Source organism: Heterodontus francisci, chromosome 37, assembly GCF_036365525.1.
Source record: "Heterodontus francisci isolate sHetFra1 chromosome 37, sHetFra1.hap1, whole genome shotgun sequence".
Classification (NCBI taxonomy): domain Eukaryota; kingdom Metazoa; phylum Chordata; class Chondrichthyes; order Heterodontiformes; family Heterodontidae; genus Heterodontus; species Heterodontus francisci.
Genome location: NC_090407.1, coordinates 7,810,045 through 7,827,272, shown reverse-complemented (window position 1 = coordinate 7,827,272; position 17,228 = coordinate 7,810,045). Strand labels below are relative to the sequence as shown.

The 17,228-nt window shown below is 40.5% G+C and overlaps 1 protein-coding gene across 2 annotated transcripts in view; it reads left to right on the top strand.

The window, feature by feature from the left end:
* spsb1 (splA/ryanodine receptor domain and SOCS box containing 1) overlaps positions 1-17,228 on the top strand; it is an 86,340-nt gene that overhangs the window by 48,540 nt on the left and 20,572 nt on the right. For both annotated transcript variants that reach the window (XM_068016980.1, XM_068016979.1), the window contains exons 2-3: positions 8,643-8,706; positions 11,214-12,038. In XM_068016980.1, coding sequence (XP_067873081.1) covers positions 11,345-12,038 — 694 coding nt within the window. In that variant the 5' untranslated portion in view covers positions 8,643-8,706; positions 11,214-11,344. The remainder of the gene's footprint in view (positions 1-8,642; positions 8,707-11,213; positions 12,039-17,228) is intronic.

Here is a 17,228-nt window from a genome sequence, read left to right as displayed (position 1 = left end):
ATGGCCAATTGTGCAATGAGAGGAGGAGTTTTGTTGTAATCCAAGTTGTTTAGCAAAGTGGAGGAAACTTGCCCCCTCAGCTTTTGCTTTTTGTGTTGCTAGTTGTTGACTTTTGGATCTTGAGTAGGCGGTAACATCCAAAGGCTAAATCTGTTAGTCTTTTCAAATCAACTCCCCAGAAGATCAATTAATTTTTTTACATAAAATAAAAACAAGAAATGCTGGACATACTCCGATTTGGCAGCATCTGTGGAGAGAGAAGCAGAGTTGAAGTTTCAGGTCAATGACCCTTCAGAACTGGCAAATATTAGAAATGTATAAGGTTATAAGCAAGTAAAGCAGGGGTTGGGTAAGAGATAACAAAGGAGAAGGTGTAGATAGGACAAGGTCACAGAATAGCTGACCAGAAGGTCATCTAAGGACAATTAACATATCGTTTGCCTTTGCTCCACAACCTTCTAGTCAGCTATTCTGTGACCTTGTCCTATCTACACCTGCTTTTGTTATTTCTTGCCCCACCCCTGCTTTACTTGGTTATAACCTTTTACATTTCTAATATCTGCCAGTTCTGATGAAGGGTCACTGACCTGAAACGTTAACTCTGCTTCTCTCTCCACAGATGCTGCCACACCTGCTGAGTATTTCCAGCATTTCTTGTTTTTATTTCAGATTTCCAGCATCTGCAGTATTTTGCTTTTAATTTTTTTGATTGTCGTTCTGACTGCTGCCAGTCTTCATGGGGGCCCAGTAAATGTGCTGGTCCAGCAGGTTTGCTGTTAATGATGCCCATGATGTCATGACATCCAATAGTGAGACCCACTATCCCAACTGGTTTACAGCTGTTATCCACATCTAAATGAAGGAGCATGACTGTTAGTTCATCCTCAAAATCTAGGCTTCAGTTGAAGTAGCTCTTCAATCAAGCCGTGCTGTATCTGACTTCTGTGTGCAAATCAAATGGTCTTCAGTTTTCCCCAGTAGCTTCTGAATATATATTGTAAAAATCGTCATGCATTCCCAGTGGCAGCTTTGTCTAGGAATTACTTTTGTGGCTCAGTGGTGGCACACTTGCCTGAGTCAGAAGTGCCACTCCAGAGTCTGGAGCACGTGACAGATTGACACATCACCGTCGATCTGAGTGCTGCACTGTCAGAGGTGCTGTGTTTTAGATGACTCAACAGATTATCTGGTCACTATCCCATTGTGCACAAATTGGATGCTGCGTTTCTTATGTTACAACAGTGATAACACTTAAATACTTAATCGGCTCAAAATCTTTGGAACATCTTGAGGTCATGAAAAGTGCTATATAAATGCAAATCTCTTGTATTTGTACGGTGTCTACTTTTATACCCTTCTGGAAATGAGTTAGTCATTTCAGTTGGGATTCCATTATAATGACCGTAATGCAATTAAATTAGAACTTCCTGGCTGTGATCTCAATTCTTTTTCCAATCACAGTATTTCAAGTAAGTAAGATACAACCTATCTGTCATCTTTCAGCAGAACCTAAATCAAGGAAACTAATTAACAGTTTCAAGTGTTAAAATTCCCTTGACTTTTATTTTTAAAATTCTCTTTTGAATAGTGTCTGGCCCCTGGAGAGTTGCAGTTAATTTCAGCTGGTGCATTACCTGCTGATAAGTGTTACGTCTCGGGTTTTTCCCCTATGATGTCATCTACTTTTGAAGAACATCTATACCATGGTAGGTAGAAGAAATATTTAGGATAACGAGCCCATAAAGTTTTTTTTTCTAAATTAAACTTATTTTCCAACTTAATTTCTTCCAAATGCTGTCTCTAACTTTTTTGGCTTACCTTGGAGCTCCAGGACTGATGCTGGTTCTGATCTCTGCTCCAACATGAACTCTTCTACAACATCCAACCACACACTGTAAAGAAGAACAATTCTTTTTCTGGCTGGGAATTTCATAGGCTGCCACATGACTCTCTTCCCCCTCAGAGAATTTGAGATTTCTTGTCCTGGTGAAGTGCAATTAAATTTTCTTTGTTTTTTTTGACTGGGGGTTGGGGAAATGGTCTGTCTTGGTATTGAATCTCTGCTGCTGCCACCTCCCAAAATCCAGAATTCATGGACCGAGGCTAGATCTGGGAATGCCATGACTCTAGAATTGAGTGCAGATGGTGGAATTCAGTTATTGTGAATGCCACGATTGTCTTGCCATTTCGTGGTGCTGCTTGTCACACTTGAGTGAAGCCCATAATGATTCTCCTTGTTTTGCAGCCATTTAAGCAGTTAGTGATCAACTTGCCAAATGTGCATTCGTTCATGAAATCAACCAAATGGCCTCCACGTTGTCACATTAATTTTCATACCAATTTTATGCAATAACGCCCCCCCTCCCCCAACTCTGTCATCTAGTTTGATTTGAGCTTTGGTCTTCAGCTAAGCTCATCAGTGTTTTATTGGCTTCCTGACCATCTGTATGCAACGCTCGCTTAATTTATTTAAGATTTAATGTCCTCTTTTACGCAATTGGATATTTAGTCAAGAATGTCATTATTCTTCTGTTCCCAGTGCAAAAATGAAAAGCCTGCCATCTAAATGCTGGAAATCTAAAGAAACAATATTTTGCAGGACCTCACTAGTTGTGTGACCTCCAGTAGCCTGTGCTGCATAGAAGGTCTTCTGCCAGCAATAGCATCCCAATTGTGCTGCATACAAAGAAAAGGCTCTACTGCCCTTTGTGATTCTTGTTCATTGGTCAATGTTGAAAGCTTAATGAAAGACTGTTTTAATCACTAAACTGTATTCAGTTGTCTGTCATGCAATCACTGGCAGGTGAAGCTAGGACAAGAGGGCATAGCCTCAAGATTAGAGGGAGCAGATTTAGGACTGAATTAAGAAGGAACTTCTTCACCCAGAGGGTTGTTAATCTATGGAATTCCTTGCCCAGTGAAGTAGTTGACGCTTCTTCAGTAAACGTCTTTGAAGCTAAGGTTTTTGAACGATAAAGGAATTAAGGGATACTGTGGGAGCGCGAGTAAGTGGATCTGAGTCCACGAACTGTGGGAGCGCGGGTAAGTGGATCTGAGTCCACGAAAAGATCAGCCATGATCTTATTGAATGGCAGAGCAGGCTCGAGGGGCTGGATGGCCTACTCCTGTTCCTAGTTCTTATGATTTGACTTTGGAGCTCTCATTTGTGTGTTTTCAATCATGCTGCAATGTTTGAACCCTTGCTCCACTTGAAGCTGCATGCCTTTCTTGCAAACTGTATAAGAGACTGACGTAAAGCCTATGCATCTTTAATGCCAAGCCTGTTCAACAACAATTAACATTGTGCGCCCTGCTCTTAAAAACACGCAGCTTGTCAAAAAGTGCTTGAAAAACTGGAGCCTGATTTGATGATCCTGTGTTAATTATTTGGAAATGCAAGAAGTTACAAAAAGATGCAGGATGATCTTCGAGATTGGAGCATCTGCCATCCTCGAATGTACAGGCACTGGCTCCCACCAACATTTGTGATCAATGTTCACCAGGATGCGTCAAAACAAGTAGTTGGGATAATTGTGCAACCCTGGCGAAACATTCTTCATGTAGGCTGGGTTCTGTCCTGTTATAGCTTGTTTCCTTTGCAATGTGCTGTGAATGTCCATGCTGATTTAGTTAACTGAAACCACGAGTAGTTCTTAAATAAAAACATTTTTCTCTTTTTTTTTCCTCCCCCCACTTCAGAGGGCAACCTCAGCTTATTGGTAATATTCCAATAACTGACCTGAGTTAAGTTCAAGTCCAGAAATGCAAGCTGATTTTTTTTTTTCCTTTCTCCCATATCCGCAGCACCGCCCCCCCACCCCCAACCAGCTGCTGCTATTTCCAATTAAGAAAACTGGAATTTTCTTGGTGTTAGCTGAGGTCTTATTTGATTTAATGGTAGCACTTTTGTTTTCCAAGTCAGCAGTTTGTAGGTTCAAGTCCCACTCCAGTCCTTGAGCACGAAAATCAAAGCTGACACTCCAGTGCAATGCTGAGGGAGTGCCGCATTGCTGATGGTGCCATCGCTTGAATGAGATATTAAACTGATGCCCCCTGAGATGGATGTAAAAGATCCTATGGCACTATTTTGAAGAAGAGCAGGGGAGTTATCCTCTGTCCTGCGAATATTTACCCCTCAAACAGCATCTCTAAAACAGATTATCTGGGTCATTATCGCAGTGTTCTTTGTAGGAGCTTGCTGTGTGCAAATTGCCTGTTGTGTTTCCTACATTACAACAGTGAATACACATAAATTGCTAAATTTGGCTGTGCAATCCTGTTGTCATAAAAGACACTATAATCAATGCAAGTCTTTTTCTTTTCCAATAATACCAGTGCTGCTACATCTCTCCCATCAGTGCGAACTGGCAAGGAGTGTGGAAATTTCTGCTAGTCCACACTGTGCATGACAAAGAATTGCACTTTTGGCAAGGTCCCACATAGCAGACTGGTTTTTAAAAAAATAAAAATAAAATAAAATCCCATGAGATCCAGGGAAATGCAGCAAGGTGGATACAAAATTGGCTCTGGCAGGAAACAAAGGGTAATTGTTGACGGCTGTTTTAGCAACTGGAAGACTGCTTCCAGTGGCATTCCACAGGGCTCAGTACTAGGTACCCTGCGTTTTGTGGTGTGTATATATAAACGATTTGGTTGTAAAAGTAGGGGGCATGATCAAGAAGTTTGTGAACAGCACAAAGATTGGCCATGTGGTAGATAGCGAGGAGAACAACTGTAGGCTACAGGAAGATATTAATGGTCTGGGTCAGATGAGCAGAAAAGTGGCAAATGGACTTCAACTTGGAGAATACACAATTAATGGGAAAATACTGAAGTGTAGAGGAAGTGAGACACCTTGGAGCGAATGTCCACAGATCCCTGAAGGTAGCAGGACAAGTCGATTTAAGGTGGTTAAGAAGGCACATGGAATACTTTCCTTTTGTTAGCTGAGGTATAGAATATAAGAGCAGGGTGGTTATTTTGGAACTGTATAACTCATTGGTTAGGCCACAACTTGAGGACTGTGCAGTTCTAGTCACCTCATTACAGAAAGGATGTAATTGTACTGGAGAGGGTACAGAGGAGATTTGAGGATGTTGCCAGGATTAGAAAAATGCAGTTATGAGAAAAGATTGGATAGGCTGGGATTGTTCTGCTTGAAACCAAGAAAGCTGAGGGGAGATCTGATTTATCACCCAGAGGATGGTGGGGGTCTGGAACTTGCTGCCTGAAAGGGTAGTTGAGGCTTACACCCTCAACTCATTCAAAAGGAGTCTGGATATGCTTCTCGTGCTGTAATCTGCAGGGCGATGGACCAAATGCTGGAAGGTGGGATTCGAATAGGTGGATCGTTTTTCAGCTGGCACAGACACGGTGGGTCAAGTGGTCTCTTTCTGTGCCTTAAACTTCCTATGATTCTATGAACCCAAAGGAAGAGCTTTTTTTTTAAAGCAGAGTATCTTTTCATTTCCTTCCAGCTTTGCCTTAGTGTGGGTTAGGTTTGAGCCTGTATCTGGCATGCAAGCTCATGAACCTCTGCAGTGATGTTCAGTCCTGTGAAACATTGCTCAAATCTTATTTCTGTGTGTGTCTGGTTCCATGCTGTGAAATGAATTGCAGGACAGCTGTAAACTGGTTTCAGTACCAGAGAATAAATTGCACAATCAGACACTTGAGTATATTGCATCATAAGATGATCTCGTGCACCCTGATCTCTTCAAGATGTGATTGTGTCAGAGAACCAGTTTGGCACAAATGTATTGTGCCCCAGTTGTGCAATTTAAACATATCGTTTTGAGCTAGATGTTCACAATGTGATGGGATGGAGAGACCAATATTGTCACCATCTCTGCTGGCATAAGTCTTGAATTGGTATAATTCAGCCTGCTTTTGAGTTGGAGTCCAACATCATAAAACAAAAGTTTTTCTTTGGTTGCTGATTGGTATGAATCGGTCAGGTGTCTTGACATTCCCTGTATTAGCCCTGCTATGGAATGACTATGCATGCTGATTGAGATTACTAATTGTGTCACAGTCATAAACTCCTGAATAACCTTGACTATTTTGTACTGAATATGGAGAGAAATTCACTTCTGGTTGAAGCCATACTGCACTCTGCATATCCAAGCTTGAACTCTGCAAAAAATGAAGGTTCTTGAGTGCCTGATGCTCTACCGAATTTAGTAGTTTCCTGAGTTTTGCTGCTGCTCTTGTGTATAACAGCATCATTACAGACCTCTTCTACCATTTTGAAATTAATTGTCGAACACTCGTACTCCAGGATAAAAATTTGTGGAGTGCATAAGGAGGCTGGTGAAACCACTGTACCTGAATCTATCTCTGTGCCTCAGTGTTATGCATTTAGTATTCCTTTGCCCTTTCCCTGTGTCCTTAAATTCTTTGAAATGGAAACCATTTCATTTTTGATGCATATATTTTGCATTCTGTTTCATCACCTGGTTCAATATATTAAACCAGTGTTAAACCAGTAAATATCTCAAGTTTCCTTTTTTGTTCACTTTTTTTTTGCCCTTTACAATCTTGAATAATCTTTGTTCATATAAATGCTATGGTTGAAGTGGGTTGGCTAGAGTTTTATGGTGGGGCATTTCAATTGAAAACTGAATTTCTGTAATGTTTTAGCTTAAAACACTTGTTTTGGGTTTTGCAGCTTCTTAGTTCTAGCCTTGCAACATAAACAAGGAGTAGACCATACGGCCCCTCGAGCCTGCTCCACCATTCAATACGATCATGGCTGATCAACCTCAACTCCACTTTCCCACATGCTCTCCATATTCCTTGATCCCGGAGACCAAAAATCTGTCTATCTTAGCCTTAAATATACTGTACGATGGACCATCCACAACCCCCTGGGGTAGAGAATTCCAAAGATTCGAAACCCTCTGAGTCCAGAAATTTCTCATCTCCGTCTTAAATGATCGGCCTCTTTTATCCTGAGACTGTGCCCTGTGCTCTAGATTCCCCAGCCATGGGAAACAACCTCTGTGTCTACCCTGTTGAGCCCCTTCAGCATATTGTTTCAATGACATCACGCCACGTTCTTCCAAACTCCAGAGAGTATAGACCCAATTTACTCAGTCCATCCATTGGCCAAACTTGTCATCCCAGGAAGCAATCTAGTGAACCTTCGCTGTAAAGGCCGGCTCGGGTCTGCAAACAAAACCAGAACTGAGCCCGACCAGCGTCCTTCAATTTTTTTCCCGCACTCGACCCGACCCCGACCATCAGAAAACCTACCGTTTTTTACTTTGTTGCTGATCTGCACAAGCTTAAAATAACTAAACCACCTTTCCTAGTCCAAAAATTATATTAGCATTGGAGCCACTTACTTGAGGTTGTGATAGTGTGTCCAACCCGGCCTGACCTGACCTGAGCCCGAATGCCAGACCCAGAAGTGCAACCCGACCCGAACCAGACACATGTCGTCCGATCCCTTCGGGTCGGGTAGCCAGCCTTTACTTCGTTGTACTGCCTCCAATGCAAGTATATCCTTGCTTCGATTATGGAGACCTAAACTGCGCACAGTACTGCAGGTATGGTCTCGCTAAAGCCCTGTACAATTGTAGCAAGACTACTTTTATTCTTGTACTCCAGTCCCCTTGCAATAAAGGCCAACATGCTATTTGCCTTCCTAATTACTTGCTGTGCCTGTATGCTAATTTCCTTTTGTACACATTGTGTTACAATGTTCTAGCTTCAGTGATAGTCAATAAACCATCTAATCGACTTGCAGTTCTACAGTAATAGCCACTAATTTGTGAAATTTTATGTTCTAGATATATTGTACAGTTACAAATGCGAGACAAAGTATGTATGATGTGTTTAATCTATTAAAACTAGAATTGCCTGTCTGTACAGCATTCCAGGATAGACAACTAGAGAATTCAGCAGTAAATGTCAGAAATCAATCTTAAGGTATCTTTCAAAAGTATTGCTCAACAGAACATATGTTGGTTGATTTGAAAGAAAGAAATGACCAGTCCATTGGGATTTAGTTCCTGCATCTCTTACGGTCTTCATTTCTGGATATCAGTATTTTTGGTTTGTGTTGAGAATCCAGTCTACGTAGTTTGTCTTGCAGTGTCTTGAGGGATGGGTGTGTCTGTCAGTTGCTGCTAGCTTTTGTTTTAAATGGAATTTATATAACCTGGTATATGTGCACACCGTCGTGCTTTTTTTTTTAAAAAGCTAGTGGATGCTTCCTTTCAAAGAGCATTTTTACCAGTGACAGACAGGACAAGCCAGTCTCCATTTAGCCACATCTGTAATAGTGTCTTTGGTAATATTTCATTTATCTTGACATTTTGATGGTCTGAGTTGCTATTTAAATTTGAAAACTTTACAATGTTGGCCAGTTACCCAAATCTGACTCTGAATACATTTTCAGTGGTTTTTTTTAAATGAAGTAAATTTTAAACCCCTATTGATGGTGCATGTGAATAATGCACATGAGCTAATGTATATTTTATTGCGGATTACAGTATATAAGGCTGTGATGTTGTCTGTCCCATGTTATGTAGATTAGGATCATCTTTTCAAAATGCATTCTTAAATGGCTTAGTTACAAATCTTGATTTTTGTTTTTTTGTGTCTTGCTCCTCCCCTTTTTTTCCCCCTTGCAGACAGATCTTGAAAGAATGTTGCAGTACTTTGAAGATTAATTTACAGGGATAAAAGCAATGTGAGGTATGTAATCCTATTGCATTTTGAAGCTGTTAGAAGGTATGTTTTGCATCGTGAGATCTAAATGATCCTGTTCAGTTGGGAATAAGTAGGAAATCTTTGTTTCTTGTAATTCTGTACTGCCATCAAGTGTGGATTGTTGCATGAGCATTCCCTTTTTCTGAGTGAGTTTACAGTTTATTATTCACTGCACATTGTGTTTTCAGCATTGAATCATTACCTGTAAAGCCAACATTTATAAATAATGACACAAAAGCAAAATACTGCGAACGCTGGAAATGTGAAATAAAAATGAAGTGCTGGAGGTGCTCAGGCAGTCTGGCAGCATCTGTGCAGAGAGAAATAGGGTTCATGTTTCAGGTCTGTGACCTTTTTCATCGGATCTGATGATTTCTGATGAAAGGTAATTGATCTGAAACATCAGCACTATTTCTCTCTTCACAGGTGCTGCCAGGCTTCCTGAGCACTTCCAGCATTTTGTTGTTTTTGTAATTTAATTGCTGTCTGCCGAGCTCCATTCTTAGATTAAAAAGCATCCCAGTTTTTTTTTAGACTTTATTGCAATGCAAGATCAATATTGGAGTCTGGATTGGCAACTTTTGCAGGAATTTGCCATTTATTCCAACGTTAGGAGCATAATGTGCTAGCAGTTAACTATGTGCAATAATTGGGCTTATAAACGTGGCTAAGTATTGTGGCAGTGAAGTAACCAGCGATTCAGATCTGGACTTGGAAGAAAAGACCTGACTGTGACAGGTTAACATCAAGGGAAGACTGAACTCCAATTGTAGTATCTCAATCATTCTTCTATATGACATTTTAAAAGTGATATGGTAGCTTTCTGACTATTGGGAGCATTGAACAGCGCAATAAGAATAGCTTAAGATGCAAGTTTAAAAACAGCTGCCCATATTGACCTTTTTTAAAGCAAATGTAGTGTCGTTAAATTTTCCAAATCTGATCGAATGCTTGGGCAGATGGCATCAGCAACATCTGTAGAAACAGAATTTTTAAAAAATCTGCTAACAGTTGACACCAAAACCATTGGTTGCACCATCATATAAAGCCAGTGTCATGATACTAGTTCAGCAGATTCCCACCAAAAATCACTTTCTCCATTTCAACTTGAATGTTTGGGAAATGTGTCAAATGGAGGTGAAGTATAACCCCAGAGTGAAAAAGCATTTGAAGGAAAAGAAAATCAAACTTCCTTTTCTTTCCTAGTTCCAAGACTAGTATTGACACAGTTTTGGTGTCTTCTACAGCTGAGGGTGGGTGTGGTGAGATATTGGGAGGGATGAAACCTTCAAAAATCTCATTAATGTTGGGCTTGAACCTTTTTATGAATTAAAAATTTTGCTGCTAGGCAGTTTCCCTTTTTTTTTCTAAACCCATCCATCTGGGAATAACTGGCTTGTATGTGATATGGGTTTTTTTTTCTTAAGTGACACAATTTTATTGTCATTTCCACTTGGATAATGAACCGAAAAGCAGTCAAACCACATTATTACAAACTCTGGGGCTCCCTGATTAAAATTTATCTGCTGCTTCCCGTCACCTTGAAGACAGCTCTTGCACAGAATCTGTGGGGAGCACTGGAGTTAGGCATTAACAGTAATTCAAGCTTAATGTGTTACTGCAGTTTAGTACAAGCATTCATCCCCTGTCACCGATCCAATCCTTTGTTTCTACATTGTAAGAACAAATGTTATGAACACTGGACTTTGTTTTAAAAAGTGTGATTTTTTTTTTTAAATGTAGTTTATAAAGGATTTGGAGGAGACATGTGACCTCACACCAAACAGCAAATGCTGGATATGCTCAGCAAGTCTATGCTGCACATGATACTGCTCCTACACCATTTCATGTCCCACCCTATTTCATCTAACTCCATCACCGTATCGTTCTATTCCTTTCTCACTCGTTTCCTTATCTAGTTTCCCCTTAAATACATCTATGCTATTCACCACAACTACTGCAAAGTGGTAACAAGTTCTAATTCTTACCACTCTGTGGCGCACTCCTGTTATATTACCTATTCAACCCGTTGTACCTGTTCTGTTCAGAGATCGCAGGTGATCTGTATCCTTGCACCATCCACTTGCTTTGGCTCCATATCCCTTAATACTCTTGGCTAGCAAAAGTTCCACCTAGTAAAGAAGTTTCTCCTGATTTCCTTATTGGATTTATTGGTGACTGTGTGTCTGCTATTTTATGACCCTTTTTAGTTTTGGGCGCCCCCACAAGTGGAAATGTTTTCTCTGTCTGCACTGTCAAACCCCGTTGTATTTTTAAAGACCTCTGTTGGTTCACTGCTCGACCTTCTGTCTTCTAGTGAAAAGAGACCCAACTTGATCTTTACAAACCTGAGGTTATAACTATATTTCCTGTGAGCAAATCTTCAGTCTTTGTCAGGGCTTGTAATGTGGTGCTATGAAACTGAATGAGCTTTTTGCCTTGCAATCAAAAACTGTTTATTTAACCTGCTTTAAAATTTGTTTCTATATTAGGAAGTGCAACTCACTGTCCATCTTCACCTTGTATTTTTACCAATCTGAACACATTTGAACAAGCAAATTGGAAGACTAAGTCGGGGGCAATTGGGTTGTTTTACTTTTTCTTTTGTCCTGGAAGTTTAACCATGGGCCAAAGAGTTACTGTGGGACTCAAGACTGTGGATGTGAGGGATCCTTCTTATCGGCCTCTTCGACATGAACAACAGGGGCTTGACTATTGCAAGCCTGCTCGACTGGACATGCTGCTGGACATGCCACCGGCTACTTGTGAGGTTCAGCTATTGCACTCGTGGAACAATGATGATCGATCGCTAAATGTGTTTGTGAAAGAAGATGACAAGTTAATATTTCATCGGCATCCAGTGGCACAGAGTACTGATGGCATCAGAGGCAAAGTTGGATATACCAGAGGGCTACATGTGTGGGAAATTACTTGGGCAATGCGACAACGGGGAACACATGCAGTGGTTGGTGTTGCTACAATAGATGCTCCTTTGCACTCTGTGGGTTATACAGCACTTGTTGGTAGTAATTGTGAATCCTGGGGCTGGGACCTTGGACGTAACAAACTTTACTTTGATGGCAAAAATCAACCAAGCCGGACTTATCCAGCTTTCTTAGAGCCTCACGAAACCTTTATAGTACCAGATGTATTCCTGGTGGTTTTGGACATGGATGAAGGAACTCTAAGCTATATCGTGGATGGACATTACCTGGGAGTTGCATGTAGAGGACTTAAAGGGAAAAAACTTTATCCGGTTGTAAGTGCTGTTTGGGGTCACTGTGAAATCCGAATGCGCTACATTAATGGTCTTGATCGTAAGTAATCTCCAACTGTTTAGATTTCATTGTTTTGTCCAAACTTATTTAACACTAAACATTCTCTTTAGCCTTTTTAGCTAAGGTAAGTTTCAACCCTATCAGATTGACGTTTATTATCTGGCTCTTAAAGTAAACTGTTCAATCCAAGTGCTGATTATTTAAGTTAAAATACTGGTCAGGTTCATTTGCAGTTCATTTGCAATACATCTGCAAAATTAATTTGCTATAAATGATTTAATTTTGGTGAAGGGCAGACTTTGAAAAGAATTTTTTTTTTTAAATCACTGAATTTACAACAATAGCATATGTGCCCAAGACTACAAAATAGTGCCCAACAGTGTTTCCAATGACTTGGTCACTTTCACAATCCTGCTTGTACTTTCCCATGTAGTGAGAGCCAATTTAATCAACCCGTTCCACTGTTAATGGGTTGTCTCTTATACTAATATTCTAAATCTGCCAAATATGCTGTGATTTTTGGACTTTTTAAAAATAAAACAAAGTCCTTCCAGTTTTGGGCGAAGTGTCCTCTATTCTGAGAGCTTTCTTTTACAGAAAATCTGTATTTTTAATTTCCTTTCTGAAGAGCTGCTAAATGCCATGTATATGGTAATGATTTCCTTTGTAGTACACCATTCAAAAGATGCCTATGTCTTTTTGCAGGTGGAACTTGCAGAATGGGGTTTTTTTTTTTTTTAATCCTCCATTTGCTTCTCCTCCCAGAGTGTGTTTGTTTGACATGTACTAGGATCTGATTTCTTGCACAGCACCAGTCCTCCAATAGCTCAACAATGGCCAGTAATCCTATCTGGACCTGAACGATGAATGTAGATGCACAAAATACTGTAGATGCTGGAAATCAAACAAAAACTGAAAATGCTGGAAACACTCAAGGGTCAGGCAGCATCTGCAGAGAGTTTGCCAGTTCTGATGAAAGGTCACTGACCAGAAACATTAACGCTGTTTCTCTCTCCACAGATGCTGCCAGACCTGCTGAGTATTTCCAGCATTTCTTTTTTTTTTCAGATTTCCAGCATCTGCAGTATTTTGCCTTTATATTATCTGCGGAGAATTTATACTTTAAGTGTGTATCTTTTGTCAAAACTGGAACATTGCAGATGCAACATGTTCTAAAAGGAACAGAACAAAGAGGCAGGCTGCGTTATTCAATTATGGAGGAGCTTCAGAGTTGAAATGGATCTTCTTGCCGCACACTCAGCTGCTTAACGTCACTGGGAGTGATGGTGGTGTGTGCTCCTGCCATCCCAGCCCTGAGATGCTAAAACCAGGGATCAAATCTGTAACCTTCTGGTCTTTGACATCAGGTGATGGCTATTAATTCACTCACGTACCAAGTTCCATTTACCCATCACCCCAGTGCTCACTGTCCTCTATTGACTCCTGGTCTGACAATGCCGCAATTTTAAAATCCTAGTCCTGGTGTTGAATTCCCCCCCACCCCCAAATCTTCATATCTCTCTAGTTTCCATGCTCCTCTGATTCTGGCATCTTGTGCATCCCCGATTTTCATCTCTCCACCGTTGGTAGTCATGTGCTCAGGTGTCTAGACCCTAAGCTCTGGAATTCCCTCCTTCAACCTCTACCTTTCTCACTCTCCTTTTTTATAAAGTCACTCCTTTAAAACCTACCTATTTGACTAAGGATTTTGGTCATCTGTCCTAATATCTCCTACGTGGCCCAGTGTCATATATTATTTGAAACACCTTGATTTTGCAAGACAAATCCAAGATATTGCTTCACCTTCCCATTATCCTTTTTTTTTAATTTGGTAAAACTCCTGTTTAAATTGCTGTGTCATCCAGCCTGGTGACATGGGCAATTGCCTAACTCTATTATACTTTGCACCACTCTCTGCACCAATGTGAATGAATATAGTGCTTTGCACTGAAAGCATGTCCCAGTTATTTGAGTTGAACAAACATAAAAAGCATTTTTAAACCTTTTTGACTATTTTCCTTTTGGCTCAAGTAAACTCAGAGCAGGCAGAAGCAAGCTTCAGAATTTATTTTAATGGCTTGTATCAATCTAGTGCATTGGGATAATTACTAGCATTACATCTCCCTATGCTTTTGTTTTTTGAAATCATTAAGTGTAGAAAAGTGCCCACTAGGGAGACTTCCTCTCCCTGCCCACAGAGTGATGTAGGCTCAACCTTTAGCACTCTTGTGTAATATTCAAGCAAAATACAGGAAGACTGAAATACTTGCCGTTTTGGTCTTAATCAGAAACGTCAGCCACTCTAATAAAAAAGCAAAATACTGTAGATGTTTGAAATCTGCAGTAGAGACCATTCTGAAAATGCTCACGTGTGGAGAGGGGAAGGTAGAGTTCATGTTTCAGGTTAGCTACCTTTTAGTAGAAACTCTATATAACAAGTTACCTGGTAATGGTCCAATATTTCTCTGCTCCTCTTTGTCGTCTTGGCCTTGCAAGCTATCTACTGAATATAGGCAAGAGTCTGGAGAAGCAATGAGCTCCCCATATCGCTTTTAAAATTGCTGCTATCCAACCTTCCTCATATGCGGAAGACCTTCCCTATACTGTGTGGCTTAAACTGGATGCACCAATGTGTATTCCATCATACTCCTTTATAAATTTTTAAAGTGTTTATTTAAAAAATTCACCCTGTTTATTTATGTATGGTGTCAGGCCATTTTAGAGCCTTCTAAAGTGCTTCTTTGTGAACCCAAGGTCTTTCTCAGAACTATTTTCTTTGGTCTTAATTAACAAAATAAATCCCCTTTTAACAAAATAGATTCCTAACGTTACAAGGTTGATTTGTCAAAAAGTAAACATGTGAGTTCACCCCCAGGATATTTTTGAAAAGTGAATTGTCCTATGTACGAAATGGCATCTCCTACTAAAGAAAATCCAGTTTTCCCTTTTGCTCAGGGCTATTCAAGATTATCTAGGATATTTTTTTTTAAATGGAAGCTGTATTTAAATCAGAGAAAATGCCTACATTCCTTAGACAGCACCTTCCAAACCTGCGACCTCTACCAACTAGAAGGACAAGGGCAGCAAATGCATGGGAACACCACCTGCAAGTTCCCGTCCAAGTCGCACACCATCCTGACTTGGAACTATATCGCCGTTCCTTCACTGTCGCTGGGTCAAAATCCTGGAACTCCCTTCCTAACAGCACTGTGGGTATACCTACACCAAATGGACTGCAGCGGTTCAGGAAGGCAGCTCACCACCACCTTCTCAAGGGCAATTAGGGATAGACAATGAATGCTGGCCTGACCAGTGACTCCCACATCCCATGAATGAATTTAAAAACATTTTTTTTTTTTTTAAAAAGTACCTGTGGATCTACAAGACAGCAAGAAAGCCACTGTTGGACAAACCACCAGACACACTTGGCTGGAAATAGCAAACCAGTGACCACAATGCTAGAAATCAGTTTGAGAAATACTGAATGTTTCAGGAGGAAAAAAAAAAGTCATGCAATACATGATCCTGTGTTTTTCCCAAATTTTCCTCATCTTGAGCTTTACTTTGTGGTTAATCCGGAACCCAAATACTGGGAAGATAATTTAGATTACCATTGGTTTGTGTTGTTTTTCTGCCTAGACTCCTTTTTAGTATTGGAAATTCAAGTTAAGTACCCACATCTGCAGAGTTAGTGTTGTGGATGAAAATTCCTTGAGTTCAGTTCAAAAAATTTATGATGGCTGGGAAAATTTTTCCTCCTTGGATTGACCAGTAAGACTGCTGTGTAAGTTCACTGTATTTTGGAAGCATGCTTACTGCCTTTTTATTGCGATCACTGAATTGAAAACTTGTCTAGGCTGCCTTCCTCTACTGAATCCCCTCATTTCCCCTTTTTTTAAAAAGAGAACTTGATGCAGAAATGGGAGCCCTTGATCTCCTGGAATCGTCAGTGGGCCGCTTGTAAATTGACTGCTCCAGACATATGACTCCGTTTCTTTCTGAACCAACTTAAAATATGCTTGGTTTAATTAACATTGACAAACTTCAGTTTTGTGTACCATGTGACATAGCTTAATTTAACTACTGTGTTTTTCTAGCTTTTCCCTTTTATTTTTTAAAAAAAAAGTTTTTTTTACTGTTTTAGGATTCTGTGCCCATTGTCTTTGCCCAATAGAACCCAGACATACTGTATTAGTGGATTTTGGCTGAAGCTTGCCTGAACGTGTGTAGAGCCCTGTGCTGAGTTCGCCAGCCATGGGCAGACATGAGGTGATTTTAAATGTAGGGTGGGCATCTGTTTTGCACCAATCCAAAACAATGGCCCATTGGTTAACCATGTCTGGCCATGCAGTAAGGCAACAAGCACTTTGTTGGAGAGACTTTTTGATCTCTGCAATTCTTTGAAGGGAGGCTTTTCAAGAAGTAAGTCCAGACACCAGAAGTCAACTGAGGAAGAAGAAATGATCTGAGCAATGAATAAGTCTTCGCCGTCTTAGGGCAGTGAGCAGATGGACCTGTCTTTTCTCGTTGAGTAAGAATCCCCCAGTGGGCTAGCATTCTTTATCTTTAGTGTCAGCCGTGACTCAGTGGATAGCTGACCTCCGAGTCAGAAGGTTGTGTATTTGAATCCCACTCCAGGACTTGAACATAAAAATCTAGGCTGGTGCAGTACTGAGGGAGTGCATCTTTCGGGTGAGATGATAAAGCAATGCCTGACTTCCCTTTCAAGTGGATGTAAGAGATCCCATGGTAGTCTTCTGAAGAAGAGCAGGGGAGATATCCCCATTGTTGTGGCCAACATTAATCCCATAATCTTATGTCTCAAAAAAACAGATTATCTGGTCATTATCACATTGTTTGTGGGAGCTTGCTGTGTACAAATTGACTGTTTCCTACATTATAGCAGTATCTATACTTCAAAAAGTACTTCATTGGCTGTAAGGTGCTTTGGGATGTCTGGCGCTCATGAAAGGTGCTATACAAAGTAGTGTTTTTGTAACCGTACACAAACAGGATTTGAATTGATTGCACCAAGTGACTTTCATCATACTTGTTTTGTCTACTGTGGAATAAAGCAGCTTACAAGCTGCACCAAACACTGCCTAGTTGCTTGGCTTTTGGGGAGATTCCAGGAGGATATGTGCACAAGAGACCGATCCAATCCAGCTTGCAAAGTAGTTTCATAGTTAAACTCCTGAATCCTGCAACTTGCTACTTTACAAGACAGTC